We start from the raw sequence: 18,112 nt of genomic DNA on the forward strand, positions 1-18,112 counted from the left end.
TGCCCCGCCCCTTGGCAGGCCCCTGTGGCCAATGGGACAGTTTTGGAAGCGCCCGGCCGCCTCCAGAGCTTCAAAAACGTGTGAGGAGGGAAGAGTGTGCAGACAGACGGAGCTTCAGCTGCTGCAGCGGTCCTTGCCATCAGTGCCCCCTCTGCCCGTCAGAGCCCACCGGCCAGCATGTCCTCTGCTCACTTCAACCGAGGCCCTGCCTACGGGCTGTCGGCTGAGGTCAAGAACAAGGTAGGGCTGGAGGGCATCCCTGAACCCCCTCCTGTCTATTCCATGTGACTTGGAACCTGAGAGGGAAAGGGGGAGAGACAAGGGGTGGACGCTGCCTTCCTCCCCGTCATGAGCATCCAGAGCCCTCAGCTATTGTAGGGGGCTTTATGGAGGGCATGAAGGGAGACACAAATCAACAGAGATCCCCACCTGATCAGAGTCCTGTTAACCCTTTATGTTCCTGGAGAGGACGTGGTACCCACTTGTTTTTTTCCACACTCCCAGCCTGACAAAGAAATTGGAGGGAGGCTCGACAACTCAGGTTCCTGGAGAGTGAGGCCCAGAAAGTGTGGAAGATCACGGGGGGGAGGGGGGGAGGAAGGCAGGTGGGCAGGGTAGGGAGCAGGCATCACGGACACAGCAGAGATCTATGGATAGGTAAATTGAGGTTCAGAGAGGAGAAGCATGTAGCCAGGGTCCAACAGGAGGCAGGTACAAAGCCGTGACCCTGGACTCGGGGTCAGGAACAGGGTTAGCCTCTCCAGGGGAGGGAATTTGAAATCCGCACCCCACTGGAATCCTCCCATGAGTGCTGCCAGGGGAGGAGTCCCAGTGGCATTTGACAACCGGAACACTGATGCTCACGGTGGCTTTTCCCAGGGTCCCACGGCGAGAAAGATAAGAGCTGGCATTGAAAACTGGGTTGGGGGATCCTTGGGACTGGAGGAGGGGGGCGGGTGCTCAGTTGGAGACAGATCCCAGAGCCCCCCCCCTCGCCCTCCCGCCCCCAGCGCCAGCCCAGCAGAGCTGCCGCGCCATATAAGGTGGCCTCAGGGAGCCCGGCCCGCCAGGCGCGCTATATAAGGGCTGGTTTGCTTTATAAAGCCGGGCTGGTGGGGAAGGGGGGCGGCAGGGCCAGGTGAGGGGGCTGCTGCCTCCCAAATCCCTCACCATCTTACCCAGGAGAAGGGGGCAGCCCGACCCCCAAGGGCTGGGAGATTGTCTATGCTGAGATGGAGAATTCTTGAGAAGGGGGGCAAAGTGGGGAGAGGAGCCGAGAGAAATACCGGGAAACTGAGACAACAGAGAAACAGGTAGGGAGGGAGGGTGAGACAGGAGCAAACTAAGACTGAGACAGGGATGGAGAGGCAGAAAGGGAAGCCTGAGGAGCCCCCACCAGAGGCCAGGAACTGCAGTCAGAGACCCAGAATGAGATGGAAGAGCGACAAGCCCAATCCTCCCTCTAAAGATGGAGTATAGAACCAGAGAGATGGGGACACCAAGACAGTGCCGAGAAAACACTTACAGAGCCGGGGGAGAGACAGACAGAGAAATACACACACCAGGAGTCAGAGGCAAGACTAAGGCAAAGACAAGCCCACACCCACACCGAGACAGAGCCCAGAGAAATGTGGACCTGGAGGGACACTGAGAGACACAGCGATGAACGACGAAGCCCAGATTTAGGGGCACCTTCTTAGGTCTCCCACTCCCCTGCCTGAGGCACCTACTCTTCCAGTAGAGGGGTAGAGGGGTAGGGAATAGACGGGGGCAGGGTGTGGGGAAGCTAAGCCCTAAGTTTGGAGCGAGAACCAGGAGGCCCAGCTTCTCCCCCTTGTCTGGATTCTCTGGTGCCAAACCTCAGAATGCCCGGAATGGCCCCCTGGGCAGGTGCCACCTCACTCCTGGCCCTCAGCCCACCCCAGCCCCCAATGGGCGCAGAATTGCCTTAGTTGGGAAGGGACGAGGAAGGAGAACAGGCCTATGGAGCTTCGGATTGGGCCCAGGGAGCCCAGCCCACCGTGTACCGTGTCTTCACCACCTTCTCTGTGCCCCCCACCCCAGCTGGCCCAGAAGTACGACCACCAGCGGGAGCAGGAGCTGCGCGAGTGGATCGAGGGGGTGACAGGACGTCGCATCGGCAACAACTTCATGGATGGCCTCAAAGATGGCATCATTCTCTGCGAGTGAGTGGGACACTCATGGCCCAGATCCCGCCTTGGGTCATCCTCCAACCCAGGCATACGTCTCTACTCCCTCAACCTCCCAAGCAACCATGAGCCTGGAGCTGTGTTGGGGACTTTATTATCTGATACCTCAAAACAGTCTTCCAAGGTGGCAAATAATCATTGTGCCCATTTCACAGACAAAGAAAACAGGCTCAGTTAAGTAAAGCCCATTGCCCAAAGTCCCATGCTATTCCAGCCAAAACCACTCCAGAATCTAATCTTATCCATGGTGCTATACAGGGCAGTCCTATCTGTGGCTTCCAGAGTCATAAGAAAGAGAGGTCATTGCTAAAAGGCAATGAGCAATAACAGCTGTTTATCCCTGGCTTGGAGATATGATGATGTGCCACAGTAATTTAAGTGGGTCCTGATTTACTACTCACCTCAGAACCTAATCACCAAAGGGGATGCAAACCTCTTGTCTTCCAAGTCAGGACTCCATCCTAGCTAATGCTAGGATGGAGCCCTGACCCCAGCCCAGGCCCTATCTGCATCCTTGAGTGTGACCCGGGTCGGGGTGACTGTGAGGGCCACAGTGACTCTTTGGGAAACTTTCTGAAGGCAAAGTCTTACCAAGTCCTAGGTGCTTGGGGTGGGACCTTGTTCCATCATATCTGCCAATGACAAGGAATGAGGAGACAGGGTAACAAGGGGACCACCCTTGTGTCCCAGCTCAGACATGAGGCTGCTCAAGCCTGAGTCATTCACTCATTTTTCATGCAACATGCATTTATGGAGCTTCCGCTGTGTGCCAGGCACTGGTCTAGGCATTGGGGACAATGAGCCAATCAGAGTCTCTATGCTCCTGGAGCTTTAGTTCCAGTGGAAGGAGATGGACAGTAAACAAGGAATCCAATAAGCACATACTTACTTGCCTGTAGAGGTTGCCATGGGTTGGAATTGGCTGGATGGCAATGGGTTTGGTTCAGTTTACCTGTAGAGGTAAGTGCTATGGAGACCATTTGGGAGGAAGGGGTGTTTCGCTATTTTCTGTAGGATGGTCTGGGAAGGCCTGTGAAGGTAACATTTGAGTAGAGCCTTGGATGATGTGAAGAAGAGGGCTGTGAGGATATCTGAAGGAAGACGGTTCCAGGCAGAGGGAACAGCTAATGCAAAGGCTCTGAAGTGGGTGTGTGTCTGGTGAGTTCAAGGAACAGAGAGGAGGCCAGCATGGCCAGCACTGAATGAGTCAGGGGAAGTGGAGGGAGATGAAGTCACGGAGTTAACTAGAGGCGTTTGTCATGCTAAGGAGTTAGGATTGTATGCTGAAGGAGAAGGGAAACCATTGGAGGATTCTGAACTGGGAATAATCTGAACTGTCTTAAAAAGGTCGTTTTGGCTGTTAGATGAAGACAGGTCTATACGGGACAGTGTTGAAGCTGAGAGTGCGTGGGGAGGCCACTGTCAGAGCCCAGGTTGAGAGACTCTGGTGGCTCAGGCCAGGGTGGAAGGTGGAGGTGGTGAGAAGCCGTGGCCTCTGGATGTATTTAGGAGGCAGAGCCAAAGGTCTTGCCAAGGGTTCAGATGTGGGGGTGAAAGAAAGGGAAAGGAGGTGGTCAGGGCAGCTCCACGGGCTTTGGCTGAGCACCTGGAAAGATGGTGTTGCCATTTACTGAGATGGGGAGAATGAGGGAGGACTGAGCTTTGCGGGAGGTGGGCATTAGAAGGCTGGAGTGGGGTGTGTCTGATTTGAGATGCTCACGTAGGGAGCTAGTTTTGTGAGGGGTCTGGGCTGAGGTAGGGGTGTTGTGTATATCAATGGCATCTATAGCCAAGAGACTGGATGAAATCAAGGGGGTCAGGGTAGTCAGAGAAGAGACCCAAGGCCTGAGCTATGGGCTCTCTGCTGTGTAGAGGTTGGCAAAAGAAACAAAGACTGAGGTGTGGTTGCCAGCAAGCATGGGAATGAACCTTGTATATAAGGACCCTTTCTGATTGGGGACCTGAGTCTAGCTCCCTGTGGCTGGTTTCCCATCTCAGAGCTGACAGTGTGTGTGGGGTGGTTTGGCAGGGTTGCAGCTGAGACAGAGTCCCTTGGTGCAAATGTTTAATTAACATGCTCAGCTGCTACTTGAAAGGTTGGAGGTTCAAATCCACAAAGTAGTGCCTGGTAAGAAAGGCCTGGAGATCTACTTCTGAAAAATCGGCCACTGAAAATCCTATGGAGCACAGTTCTACTCGGACACACATGGGCTTGCCATGAGTCAGAATAGACTTGACGGCAATTGGTGGTGTTGGTGGGCAGTAGAGGTAACTGTAGTGGGAAACAACAAAATGGCTATTGCCACCGACTGTCATCCTGACCCCCTCCCATGATAGGCTGGACATGGATGGGAGTAAGAAAGGGTCACCTTTGTCACTCTCCTCCCCTACTCTTTGTAGGTTCATCAATAAGCTCCAGCCAGGCTCTGTGAAGAAGGTAAACGAGTCAACCCAAAATTGGCACCAGGTGAGCCCAGACTCAACCTCTCTCAACCCCTTGCCCACGTGCCCCTGAGAACTCCACTGCCACCCCGCAACCCTCCCACCATTGACTGCTGCCTGATCCCCACCAGCTGGAGAACATCGGCAACTTCATCAAGGCCATCACCAAGTATGGCGTGAAGCCCCATGACATCTTTGAGGCAAACGACCTGTTTGAGAACACCAACCATACCCAAGTACAGTCCACCCTCCTGGCCCTGGCTAGCATGGTGAGTGTGGGTGAAGGATGGGCACCGAGTAGGGCTTGGAAGAGGGCTTGAGAAGGTGAGCTGTGCACTGCCCAGGCTGGGGTGCAAATGGGCCCCTTGTGGCCAAGCCCAGCACAGGTAGGAGGGGTGGAGCAGGGGCTACAAACAGTCGCCACTGGGACAATGCAGCTCAGAGGAGCCCTGATCAGTCCCTGCCTTCAACTCCTCAGGCCAAGACAAAAGGAAACAAAGTGGATGTGGGGGTGAAGTATGCAGAGAAGCAGGAGCGGAAATTTGAGCCGGAGAAGCTAAGAGAAGGGCGGAACATCATTGGGCTGCAGGTACTGCCTGCTCCTCAGTCTCGCTGCTGAGCTGTGAGGTCAAGGACGCCAGGAGGGCACCCTTTTGGAGACACCATATTTGGTATTAACTAAACTATATGCCAGGCACTGTGCTAAGCACTTTCTGTACCCTAACCTAGTTAATCCTCCAACAGCCCTAGAGGGTAGATACTGTTATCATCATGCCCTTTATACAAATGAGGAAACTGAGGCCTGGAGAAACTAGCTCACTGGCCAAGATCCCCAGTTGCTGAATGGTGGGTTTGGACTTGAACACTGGTGCTCTGAGCCACTTACTGGTTGTGTGCCCCTGGGAAGTGACAGGCCCTCTCTGGGCCTCAGTGTTCTCTCAGGTAGACACAGCGCCTCATTAGAGTGCTGTGCCCAGTGAGCTCAGTTATGTTTCATGGCCTATGGTGAGGCTGTGTAACACTTGGGGTGACTCTCCTTGCTCCCCAGATGGGCACCAACAAGTTCGCCAGCCAGCAGGGCATGACAGCCTACGGCACTCGGCGCCACCTCTATGACCCCAAGCTGGGCACGGACCAACCCCTGGACCAGGCCACTATCAGTCTGCAGATGGGCACCAACAAGGGAGCCAGCCAGGTGTGTGTGGGTTGTGGAGGGGGCTGGTGGGACCCATGATCCTCACCATCTCCACCACCTGACCCTACTGCCCCTCCACAGGCTGGCATGACTGCGCCTGGGACCAAGCGGCAGATCTTTGAGCCAGGGCTGGGCATGGAGCACTGTGACACGCTCAACGTCAGCCTGCAGATGGGCAGCAACAAGGGAGCCTCGCAGAGGGGCATGACAGTGTATGGGCTGCCACGCCAGGTCTACGACCCCAAGTACTGCCTGACGTCCGAATACCCGGAGTTGAGCGAGCCTGCCCACAACCACCACCAGCACAACTATTATAACTCAGCCTAGGGGCTGGCGGCTGCCTGCTGCTCTCGGCCGGACCCAGCCAGGCCCAGCCGACCCTCGCCCCCTGCATGGCGTCCTCCAGCCCCCTGGCACCTGCCTACAGGGTTAGAGTTTGGGGAGAGCAGACTGGGGGGTCTGTGGGAAGAAAGGGGGCCCTCCTTCCTGCAGCACTGCAGGGTCCAACATAGAGCCAGGGTGTTCCCAACAGCATCCCAAAGGATGCACTGAGCAAGGCTATTCCAGCTGTCCCCCGACTCCCTCATAGGTGGGTGCCCCAGGACAAGAAGCCCCCAAGCAATGCCCCCAGAGCCCAGGCTTGGCCTGTCCCCACCCCATTCCCACAGGGGAGCAAACTGCATGCCCAGAGACCCAGCGGACACACGCGGTTTGGTTTGCAGCGACTGGCGTACATGAACGTGACAGCGGCGTTTGTAATGTGAGCACTTTTTCTATTTCACTGGAGCACAATAAATGGCTGTAAAATCACCCGAGGCCTCCGGGAGCCTGTGTGGCTCTAACACACATGCAGACATGCCCATGCAGATATACTCCATTTCCGGTAAACACACTCTAAAACACACACCCTCCTAACCCTCCTATAACCCCCTCCTCCCTTCAAGCCTCACGGCCACTCAGCTAGGCGACAAAGTCCCTTCCTGAGCCTGTTTTCCTACTGGGAAAATGGGACAGTGAGCTTCGTGGGGCTGCAGGGGAAGCCTGCAGACAGGAGGTGACGTTCCACACCTTTAACCACTGGTGAGGTCCAGGCACTGGCCAATGAGAATGGACAATGGCCGGTGTTCTGAAGGCCCCTTGGGCAGGGTGAACCTTTAACCCTGCCTTGTGGAGAGATGACTGGGGTCTGGGGCTGTGGGGGGGGGGGGTGGCCATGTAGGGGGCTCAGGGCAATGGCCCTGTACCAACTGGCACAGAGCAGTTGAGTAGCTTAACATGGGGCATGGCTGCACCTGTGTGGCTGGCCCTCTTCAGCCCTCTTCTAAGGGCTGGGCTCTGAGCCTGGCCAGCAGCCCAGGACCCAGTCTATAGGCAGAGCCCTAACCTGCCCACGCTTCCGAGGGAACTCTGAGAAGGGAAACTGTTCTTCCCACAGAGGGGAGGCCCCAGCCATCCTGCCTGGAAGCTGACTATTAGGGCTCCAAGGATGCAGCAATGCAGGGAGGAGGCACACCGCGGTCTTCTCCCCTTCTCCTCAGCCCTGGGCAGGGGCTGAGGCTGGAACACGGGGACTTGCAGAGACAGAAACCAGAGACCGACACCAGAGACCGGATGTACAGACGCACACAGCCCCTGGGGCCTTGTAAACCGAATTCCGGGCGCTCTTGGCCTGGCTACCGCTGAGTCGTGATCCCTCTGGGTTGGCGCGGGGAAGCTGTGCCGGGAAGGATCCATGCCTGGCCCAAGGCCCTGGCTCCTCGGAGAACAGCACCATATTAGCACTTAGCCTGTGAGACTGGGGTGGGCGGGTAGTAGGGAAGGCGGGCCCTGGATGCCAGAGGAACAAGCCCCCTTTCCACTGGACCTGAGTGTACCCTGCCCCCGGCACCTGCTCACCGTTTTGCCCACATCTGCTGTCTCCTGTCAGGGCTGGTGGACCTTACCTGGGGCCTTAGAGGAAGCAGGAGCACCAGAGAGGGGCATGTTAGAGCAGGGTGGGTCCTGAGGGACACACGCTAGACCAGCAGCCCAGCCTGGTGGCCAGGGCTTCTGGGCCAGCTTGGCATTCACATCCACCACTGCCCTGGGTACATCCATTGTCCAGACTGTGCCAGGCCTGTGCTCGGTGCTTCCCAGCTGCACCTTCATCCTCAGCATGGCCCCAGGAGGAAGCCCTAGCATCCTTCCTACTGTACCACTGAGAACACCAAAGCACAGGTCACCTGCTGCTCAGGCTCACAAGGCCAGGTGGGGGAGCTAGAACCACCCAGGTGTCAAGGCCCATCACCCATGAGATCATGCGAATGCACTGTGCTGTCCCTCTGCTCTGCTGCACAGGCTAGTCTCTGCCTCCCACCTTCCAAGACTCCTCGCCACCCTCCAAAACAGGATCGCAACCTCTCTCGTGGATGCTAGCCTTCTCCAGTCTCCCTCCTCCCACAGCCCCGACTAGTCTTACCTCCTGGATGGCCCAGCTGCTCCCATAACCTAGCCCTCCCCCCACCCCCAACCAGTCTTACTCATAAGGAAGTATATGAAAGAGGGTTCTGGAGCCAGGCTTCCTGGGTTCAAGTCCCAGCTATGCCACTTTCTAGCTGTGGAACCTTGGGCTAGAGATCTCCCCTCTCTGGCCTCAGTTTCCTCATCTGCAAGCCTGGGCTAACCACAGCACCCCACCACAGGGCTGCAGTTGGGATGCAAGAGGTAACACAGACTAGCCCTGAGAGCAGCGCCTGGCATGAGGTTACACTCAAGTGTTAGCTCAGTCATGTTGCCCTGCCAGGAAGCCTTCCCTGACCGCCTCCCCCGGGGCCCTGTTGGACTCATTTGTCATTGTAACTGCCTGGCTAGATGTCTGTCTGGTTCTTCAGTGTCCCAAATGCCTAGCACTGACCCTGTTTCACCCTGAATGCTTGGTGGGTGAACTAAACATTGGACAGTTTGAAGGAATGACCCACTCCCACCTCCAACAGGCCGCTGGGCTGCCTCTGAAATTGAAGGCTTCCCTACTGAGTCCCTGGCACAGAGGCAGGCCCAGAACTCAGGAAAACACGGACAGCCGGGGGTCTGGCACCAGCAACTTTATTTAAGGACTTGTGACTGATAGTTGTTCCCAACCCAGCCCCTTCTTCCTCTACAAAAGCAACTAAACATGAAACAGAGCCTTCGGGTTAACATGGGTAGTCCAGGCCCTGCCAGGGAGGAGCCACGGGGCCTTCGAGACTGTGGCTTCAAATCCCAGGCTTCAGGCATTGGAAGGCAAGGAAGGAAGGTGGAAAGTCCAGTTAAAATGGGCAAGGTGCTGGTGAGGTGGGCGAGGAGAGGCTGGAGAAGTCCCCGCCGCAGCCTCTGCTGGATCTGCCCGCACCCAGGGATGTCAGAAGGAGGAGCCAAGGCCCCAAAGCCAGGGAGGGTCAAGGACCAGGAGAAGGCAGCAAGCCAAAGGCTTGTGAGCCAGGTGAGGCCAGTTCAGGCCCCTCAGCCCCAGCAAGGACTCAACTCCACCCTGTGTCCACTAGCACACACACACTCATGGGCACTGTCACACACACTTGCAGTCACACACGCTTGCAGCCACACACAATCAACCCACGCCCACAGAGGGCCGGGACAGCCCTGGACCCACACCCTGCACCCCTGGAATGTCTCTGGCTTGGTACACAGTGGGCGGGTGCGAGGGGTGGGTCTTCTGTGCTGCTATTGGTTGGCCGCCTCACAGGCATCTATCCAATCGCTGTATACGTCCACTGGTTCTGAGAGATCTGAGCCGCTGAGGTCAAGGGCATCTGGTGGCATTGGACCCCTTTCCCACACAGGCCTCTGCTGTTCACACCAGTGTCAGCCTGACCCCTGTCCTGCACCCTGTCACCCCATGCAAGTCAAGAGAAGGCACCCATGGGCAATGCAGCTCTGTACCAGGGCACCCAGCAGAGCCAACAGAGCAAGGGTTGCACTCCAGCCCCCTCACCTGTGGGCAGGTGCCCTTGAGCAGTGTATGCCCTGGGCAAGGCAGCCCTGACCACCCCACCTCCACCCACTGGAAAGCCTGGTTTTCCAAGGATACATGTGATGGGCGTCTGGAATTCCTCTAGGCACACAGTACAAGAGATGACTCCAGTGTTGCGGGCACGGTCCCTGAAATGGCAGGAATTAGGGGACTGGTGAGCAAAGAGTCCTGTGCCTGATGACCGCCCCAGTTGGGAGGCACAGAACCAGTCTGCCCCTGAATGGAGAACAGGCTGGAGCTTTGGGGAAGAGCCACCTCCTGACCGAGGGAGGATCCCTTGCTCTGCCCCCCAACTCACATTTTCACGTCACAAGACTTCTCGTGGTTGCAGAAGGGGCAGGTGAACTGCGTCTCTAGGGTGCCTGTCATCTTCTTCTTGGGGGGTGGCTTCCGTTTTGACTTTCTGCGTCCCATATCCCCAGGAGGGTGAACCTGCATATATGTAGGAAGAAGTCAGTGATTTGTGGGACCCACAGAGCTCTTCCAGCCTCGATGCTCTAGAAGCAGGCTGGGAAGAGGGCCTGGCACTGGCCCACGGTGAAGGGAGGACTGCCACAACAGCGCCTGAGCCTCCGCCTCCGAGGAACGAGGCACCTAGTCCCCAGGTAGGCGGCTAATCACAGTGTACTTTGGGAGGAAGGGCTTTGAGCAAGCTCTGGCACCAGGCGGCTTGGGTTCCAACCCCGGCTCCCCCACTGACATGACCCTGGGCAAGTTACTTAAGCTCTCTGTGCCTCAGCTCATCTCAGATGGGTCTTTTGAGGATGACATGAGTAAAGATACAGGCCCGTCCTAGCCATTGTGGGCACCTACACCAGGAAGCCACTGTTCCTAGTGAGGATGATATGAGATACCCTACGAAGGGCCAGGAGTACAGGGCTGGACAGAACCTAACTGCTCAGGAGCCAGGGATATTATGCTGGGTGTTCCTCTTGCTGAGGGATGTGCAAATGCCATATAGGAAGAGTCACACTTGGGAGATTTAACAGAGCCTCCAGATGGGCCCATTGGGGTACTTCTCCATCCACAAGGGACTGCTGGGCATAGAAGTAGGGGAAAAGCATCGCAAGTAGAGAAATAGCACGTGCAAAGGCACTGGGGTAGTGTCTCAGGGGCGGGATGAAGAGGAATCAGAAACAGGAGGGTTTCTAATGTCTGGATGGGTCCTGAATGCCACAGGGAGCAGAAGAACAAAACCACTTTGTGTCTTTAAGAAACTGAGAAGTATGAGTCAAGTCTGAATGAAGATAAATTCAGAATCAGGACAGGGTTGTTGGGGGTGGATGGATGGCAGTAGGGGACTGAGAGGTTGAGGAGACCAACAGAGCAAGTGAATGCTGGAAGAGAAGGAATAGTCCCAAATAACTCCAAGTTTTTGGTGGGGAACACGGTTGGTGGGTAGGTGGAGAAGGTGGTATGAGGATAGGAAGAACAGGGTGTTGGGGAAAATGATGAGTTCAGGTGCCAGAGGGACCCCAAGAATAGATGTCCTGGAGGCAGCCAAGCAGGGAAGCAGCAGCAGCTCCCACTGCACACATCTCCCATGCCAGGCTCTGTGCTCAGGGCTCTGTGTTTGCCATTGCTGATCCTGTCAACCCCTCCATCCCCATCCCCAGGCTGGTTCTAGCAGAATAAAGATGAGAGCTTCATTCATATTTATCCATCACTCATTGTATAACACTCTCACTCTTAACTGAGGATGCTTCCAGTTCACTGAGTAAACAGAAGCAACCAGAGAGAGCATGCACAATCCCCCAGGACCACCCACCTGACCTTCCTTCCTTTGCTATGGAAGAATGTCTGTGCTCCCCTCAAAAGCAACTTGTTCCCTTGTGCCCTGGATCCCATCTCCTCTCTCTCCTGCAACATCAAATTTTCCCTCCATTGAATCATTAACGAATATAGTTATTATCTCTTCCATCATTAAAAAAAACAAAAAACAAAACCACCTCTTCCAGCTACCACCTTTTCTCTTTGCTGGCTTTTCTAGTATAGAGCTGTCTGGACTCGCTGTGTTCCCTCCTATTCTCTCTCCGCTCCTCCCTACCTGCTAAGGTCACCATGCTGCCGACCCCAACAGGCAGTCCTCACTCCTCAGGACACTTGTCACTTTTCGTCTCTCCTCCTGCCTTTCTTGTGTGGCTCTCAGAACCATGCACTGTCCCAACCCCTCACCTCCCTAGTGATTCCTTTCATTCTCCTCTGCTGCTTCTTCACCACCAGACTGTTCTAATGATAACAGAGCCCAGGAGCTCAATCTCTGTGGCCCCCTACACTGATGACTTCCAACTCTGGCCACAATGTTGTCATCGTTAGGTGCCCTCGAGCTGGTTTCAACTCATAGCAACCCTATGTACAAAAGAACAAAACACTCCCGGTCCTGTGCCATCCTCACACTATCACTATGCTTGAGCCCACGGCTGTAGCCACCATGTCAATCCAGCTTGTTGAGGGTATTCCTCTCTTTTGCTGACCCTTTACCAAGCCTGATGTCCTTCTCCAAGGACTGGTCCCTCTTGATAACACGTCCAAAGTATGTGAGACATAGTTTCACCATCCTTGCTTCTAAGGAGCATTCTGGCCGTACTTCTTCCAAGGCATATCTTCCCTGAACTGCAGACTTGCCCATCTACATGTCTCCGCCACACCTCTATTTGATGTCTAATAACGTTTAAATGTAACTTGTAGAAGACCTAGCTCCTGACAGTTCAACCCACTTTCCCAAAGTCTTCCTCATCTCAGGTGATGGCAACTCTATCTTTCCAGGTGTTCAGGCCCAGCACTTTGGATTCATCCTCAATTTTTCTCTCTTATACTTCTTATCTGATTGTGCCACTCTACCTGTAAAATGTATCTAGAATTTGCCTACTTCTCACCACCTCCATGGTCAGCGCCCTGGTCTGAGTCACAGTCATCTCTGGCTCGAATCATCACAGCAGCCTCCTCATCGGTTTCCCTGCACCCCCATGCCCATCCACTCATCCTCCAAATTGTAAATTCCATGAGGGCAGGAAGTTGTGTCTTTTCTTTGTTCAGTGCTATCTCTCCAGATCTTAGAACTGCTCCTGGCATGGAGTTGGCACCTATAAATATTTACTGAATGAGTGAATGAACAAATGCCAGGCCTTACACTAAACCATAGTGATGCTGCAATAAATAAGGCAAGCAAGGAGTCTGCTCTTATGGCACTTAAATTGTAGTGGAGGAAGACAGATACATGTAAACTAATAAATGAAATAATTTCAAATATTGGTAAGTGCTATGAGGTTAATGCAATCGTGCTAAGTGAATGCTTCTGAAGGGAGGTTACTTCAGATAAGGGTGGAGAGGGAAGGACTCTCTGGGTGTCATTTAAGCTGGTCCTGAATGATGAGAGAAGGCAGCCATACAAGGCAGTCCGGGCAGAGGGACTGAGAAGTGCAAAGTCCCTGAGGCAGGGTAAGCCTTTTCGAGAAAGAGAGTGATACGACTGAGCTCAGCAATGCAGACAAGGGTATGAGAAGCGACAGAAGAGGAAAGGAGCAGCGAAACCCAGATGTTGGCCTGTGTTTGGTCCATTGCTGAATCCTCAGCACTCAAAATAGTGCCTGGCATACCTTAAGGGCTCAATAACTATTTGTTGAATGACTAAATAAGTCTTCTGAATCAGGATCTACGAGGATGGGCCCCAGAATCTTCCTGTTTAACCCAGTGACTGTCGCCCCCCGTCCCTAGGAAAGGGGGCTGGCCTCCACATAAAGACTTCAGAGGCCTCGGCCTGTCAGTCTGGTGACATAAGACCCAGGCGCGCCAACAGGGGCTGGAAGAAGGACTCGGAAGAAGGACTCAAGAGGCAGCCAGTGGGTGGTCCCTCCAGGCTCACCCGGGCTTCGGTGTCGCCTCCCGACGGCCGTCCGCAGGAGCCAGGCCCCTGAGCAGCCGCGTTTACCTGGTTGGGGCCCGGGAGAATCAAGCTCCCCGATGGGCCATCCCCCAGGCCTGGGGTCCCCGCCGTCTCCTCCAGGACCCTGTGAGCGCTCCCCAGTAGAAGAAAGCCCGGGACAACCCGACCCAACGCCCGCCCGCGCGAACCGTCACCTGTGCTCGCCTTCCCTCGTTGCAACAGACCGGTTCACCCGGTGACAGCGACTTCCGGCTCCCGGAGGAAGCGGAAAGCCCTCTTCTCCTCTCACGTCCCGCCCACCTCCAGCCGGGACCGCCCTGCGAGCAGGCCCCGCCTCTTTCAGCTTCTTCTGCCCATGCGTACTCGCAGCCCAGGCCTGGCGGCGGTTTCGCGGTTCCCTGCTTGAGGATGCTGATTTAACTGTCGCGGTGCACACGGCCACCATTTCAGTCAGTCCCCAAGAACGGCCATACCCGCGTTTCGGGAGCGGTGAGCTCGACCCTACTGGAAAGGCGGCCTCACTTTCGGCCGCCGCATTTTCTGGAGACATCTCACTTGTTTTCTGCTCTAGTTCAAGCCTCAGACCCCCACAGGCCACCTGGCTCACCCCCACCTCGGACACTGTTCATTCAGATATCCCAGTGCTGAGAAATAGAAAATACCCGTATGGCTGAACCAGGGTGAGGAGAAAGCTTCAGCTGAGAGTCTGGATTTACTAGCTTTCAGGTGACGTCCATAGTGCTCTCCCAGACCACACTTGGAGGATGGAAGTTATAATATAGATGAGGTTGGATAGGCAGGCAGGGACCACATCACATGGGATCTGGTCCATGTTAGGGACTTTTTTTGGATTTTGAACAGAGAAGTGACTTTTGATTTCTCTTTTAAGAAGCCACTCTAGATGTGGGGTGAAGAATAGAGTGTAGAGGGGGACTGGGAGGCCAGGTTGATAGCAGTAGTTGGGTGAGAGATGGTGGTGGCCTGGACGTGGGTAGAATTAATGAAAGTGGACAGAAGTCCACTTAGCTTTTGTTGTTAATTGCTGTGGAATTGGCTAGAAGTCTAGATAGGAAGCCAAGCCCTGTTTCAGGAGCTGGTGGTGGGGGAGGGATCAAGACCCCACAATTTAGTGAAGAGGGTGGACATAAACATAAACTATCAGTTACTACACTCTTGAGTATAGCAGGGAGCCCTGTTAGCGAAGTGGTTAAAAGCTCGGCTACTTACCAAAAGGTGGGCAGTTTGAATCCACCAGCCACTCGTTGGAAACTCTGAGTTGGAATTGACCGCAATGGGTTTGGTTTTTGAGCGAAGCAGAGGAGGGATGTGTGGGTCTCTGAGAGCGTATGATGGGGAAGGGGGTTCCTGAACTAGAGAGGGAAGGCTTCCCTGGTGGGCTGATGTTCAGTTTGAAATCTGAAGCCTAAGTAGGATCCAAGCAGCCAAAGTAGCACCTATAGAACATAGGATGGAGTGAAGAAGAGAGGAGAGTCAAGGATGACTCCTATTATCTAGAGCCCTAGGTGCTGCCTTTTACTTAAATGAGGAAGGCTTAACCCATTGCCCTAGCCTATTCCAACTCATGGCAACTCCATGTGTTACAGAGTAGAACTGCTCCGTAGGGTTTTCTTTGGCTGTAATCTTTACAGAAGCAGATCACCAGGCCTTTCTTCCATGACACCCTGGGTGGGTTTGAACCACCAACCTTTAAGTCAGTAGTCAAACACAAACCATTTGTGCCACCCAGGGACCTTTGAGGAAGGCTTAACCAAAAAAAAAAAAAAAAAAACCCAAACCTGTTGCCGTCGAGTCGATTCCGACTCATAGCGACCCTATAGGACAGAGTGGAACTGCCCCATAGAGTTTCCAAGGAGAACCTGGTGGATTCGAACTGCAGACCTTTTGGTTAGCAGCCGTAGCACTTAACCACACACCCCCAGGGTTTCCGAGGAAGGCTTAGGGGAGATGATTTGGAGGAGAGTCAAGGCTTGTGTTTTGGCCATGACAAGTTTGAGACAAAGGGAGATGTGGAGCAGGCCGTTGGAAATGGGAGCCTGGCACTCAGGGAAAAGATATGGATGCAATAGAGTCATTAGCATATGGAGGATATTTGAAGCCTTGGGGCCAGAGAGGTCACCTGGTTTCAAGAGGTAAAGGGCAAAGTATAGCAAAAGAAGAGAGCTAAGAAGAGACCAGGAGCTCCCCAACCTCAAAGACTGTTTGGAGGAAGAGCCACCAAGAGACTGGGCATGTCAATGAAGTAAAAGGAGAAAGAGGTGTCGGAAGCCTTGAAAGGAGAGTGTTCCAAGATGAAGATAGCAGTCACTTGTGGAAAACGTGGCTGAGAGTTTGAGTAAGATGAGAAAAGAGAATTGGCAAGTGTTTGGTCACTGGTGACCTTGATAAGAGCTATTTCATTAGAGTGTTCAGGACAATAATTTGTAATGAAATGTATTTCAAATATAGTTCACTGGAAAAAAAAAAAAAAAAAAACCATGTATTTCACTGTTTAGATTCTGGGGCTCTGCAGCACTCTCTCTACAGTGTCCTATAGGGGGCAGTGCTACCCTTGTTGGGAACTGCCCTGGAGTGTCCTTTCTCCATGCCGGTACAAACTTGTACACACAAAGGATGGCATCATACTATACACATTACCCTGGAACTTGTTATTTTCACATAATGGTCAGTGCACATACATCTAATTCTTCTTTTTAGTATCTCCATAATTCATAATGCCACTCTGCCCTCTGCCATAGTATATTCAACCATTATCCTACTGATGGACATGTTCAGGAGTGCTCCGATTTTTGCCTCTGCAAATGATGCAGTAAAAGTCCCTGGACCAGTATCCTAAAGACGGGGTCTTTTATTGTGAAAGATAGACTTCCAAAAGTTACTTCTCTGGGTTACATGGTGTATATATTTTTCATTTACTCATGATTGTGAGGTTAGTTTTAGTTTTCTTCTTTCTTTTTTTTTTTTAATAAACAAATTTATTGAGGTATAATTGAAAAACAGTAAACTGCCTATATTTAAACTGTGAAATCTGATATGTTTTGACATATGTGCACACGCCTGAAACTACTACCACACTCGAGAGAGTAAAGATATCCACCCCCCCAAGAAGTTTCCTCCTGCCCCTTTGTAGTCAACTCCTCCCCCCACCCCCATGCCCCTGGCACCCACTTATGTGTTTTTGGTTCATAACCAGTTAACTAGTTGCCATTGATTTGATCCCAACTCATGGAGACTCTGTGTGTGTCGGAGTAGAACTGTGCTCCATAGGGTTTCCAAGAGCTGATTTTTCACAAGCAGATCACCAGGACTTTCTTCCGAGGCACCTCTGGGTGGACTTGAACTGCCAACCTTACAGTTAGCAGCCAAGCACATTAACTGTTTACACCCTACCCAGGGACTTTTGGTTCCGTTTGCTTTGTATTTTTCAGGAAGTCATATAAATGGAAGTCGTATAAACATAGCATGGTATGTTTGAGGCTCATCCATGTTTAGACTCCTTTTTCACACTTCTTGGCCTTCGTTGCTGTTTAGGAGGTGGGCGTATCCTGCCCCTCCAGTAAGGGCTGTTTGCTGCATGAGATTGCTGGTGCCTGGCCCAGTACCCGGTGTGAGGACTGGGGTTGGGAGATGATATTATCAGTGCTAGTATTGATGATGGTTGAAATCAGGTGTGGTTGCTCAATAAGACTTTCTAATAACAGCTGTGCGCTGACTAGCATCGTGCTCCCCCCCAGTTGAATGGAAGCCACCTGAAGGTGAGTGCTTATTGTTGGGTTGGATTGTGTCCCCCCAAAAGTGTGTCAACTTGGCTAGGCCATGATTCCCAGTATTGTGGATTGTCCACCATGTTGTCATCTGATGTGATTTTCCTATGTGCTGTAACTCCTACCTCTATTATGTTAATGGGCAGGATGACAGGCAGTTCTGTTAATGAGGCAGGACTCAATCTACAAGATCAGGTTGTGTCTGGAGTCGATCTCTTTTCTGATACAAAAGAGAGGAGAGAGCAGAGAGACAGGAGGACCTCATACCACCAAGGAAGTGTGCCAGGAGAAGAGTGCATCCTTTGGGTCCAAGGTCCCTGCACTGAGAAGCAACTAGAGCAGGGGAAGATTGAGGACAAGGACCTTCCTCTAGAGCTGACAAAGAGAGAAAGCCTTTCCCTGGAGCTGGTGCCCTGAATTCAGACTTCTAGCCTACTAGACTGAGAGAATAAACTTCTGTTTGTTAAAGGCATCCACTTGTGGTATTTCTGTTGTAGCAGCTTTAGATAGCTAAGACAGTGCCCATCTTGCCTTAATCCTCTTGGTGCTTCTTGTGTCCCCAGCTGCCTGGCACAGGGCTTTTGTCCTTGGTGC

General features: G+C 53.3%; 2 protein-coding genes across 3 annotated transcripts; one reads left to right on the forward strand and one right to left on the reverse strand.

The window, feature by feature from the left end:
- The first annotated feature begins 84 nt into the window (after positions 1 to 84).
- Positions 85 to 6,711, forward strand: CNN1 (calponin 1). Its single transcript, XM_049876954.1, has 7 exons — positions 85 to 240; positions 2,065 to 2,186; positions 4,611 to 4,677; positions 4,784 to 4,921; positions 5,131 to 5,241; positions 5,701 to 5,847; positions 5,929 to 6,711. Exons 1-7 carry the CDS (start codon positions 178 to 180, stop codon positions 6,172 to 6,174), a joined length of 894 nt encoding a protein of 297 aa, XP_049732911.1. The 5' UTR covers positions 85 to 177; the 3' UTR covers positions 6,175 to 6,711.
- Positions 6,712 to 8,912: 2,201 nt separating this feature from the next.
- ELOF1 (elongation factor 1) lies at positions 8,913 to 13,996 on the reverse strand. 2 transcript variants are annotated; one of them, XM_049876956.1, is made up of 4 exons: positions 13,931 to 13,996; positions 10,152 to 10,285; positions 9,911 to 9,981; positions 8,913 to 9,608 (listed from the first exon to the last, which is right to left on the reverse strand). In XM_049876956.1, the coding sequence occupies exons 2-4, from the start codon at positions 10,265 to 10,267 to the stop codon at positions 9,544 to 9,546; spliced, it is 252 nt and encodes an 83-aa protein (XP_049732913.1). In that variant the 5' UTR covers positions 10,268 to 10,285; positions 13,931 to 13,996; the 3' UTR covers positions 8,913 to 9,543. The 2 variants fall into 2 exon arrangements, with proteins under 2 accessions (XP_049732913.1, XP_049732912.1); XM_049876955.1 differs by lacking the exon at positions 13,931 to 13,996 and adding an exon at positions 13,716 to 13,923.
- Positions 13,997 to 18,112: the final 4,116 nt, after the last annotated feature.

Source organism: Elephas maximus, chromosome 3 (assembly GCF_024166365.1).
Source record: "Elephas maximus indicus isolate mEleMax1 chromosome 3, mEleMax1 primary haplotype, whole genome shotgun sequence".
NCBI lineage: Eukaryota > Metazoa > Chordata > Mammalia > Proboscidea > Elephantidae > Elephas > Elephas maximus.

Bases quoted from the DNA above. Each gene is read 5' to 3' on its own strand.
- ELOF1 (XM_049876956.1), bottom strand. From the start codon at position 10,267: ATGGGACGCAGAAAGTCAAAACGGAAGCCACCCCCCAAGAAGAAGATG. The intron at 9,982-10,151 runs GTGAGTTGGGGG...CTGCCATTTCAG, and splicing joins AAGTCTTGTGACGTGAAAAT to GGACCGTGCCCGCAACACTG. The intron at 9,609-9,910 runs GTATCCTTGGAA...TCAGCGGCTCAG, and splicing joins ATTCCAGACGCCCATCACAT to ATCTCTCAGAACCAGTGGAC.
- CNN1 (XM_049876954.1), top strand. From the start codon at position 178: ATGTCCTCTGCTCACTTCAACCGAGGCCCTGCCTACGGGCTGTCGGCT. The intron at 4,678-4,783 runs GTGAGCCCAGAC...GATCCCCACCAG, and splicing joins CAACCCAAAATTGGCACCAG to CTGGAGAACATCGGCAACTT. The intron at 5,242-5,700 runs GTACTGCCTGCT...CTTGCTCCCCAG, and splicing joins GGAACATCATTGGGCTGCAG to ATGGGCACCAACAAGTTCGC.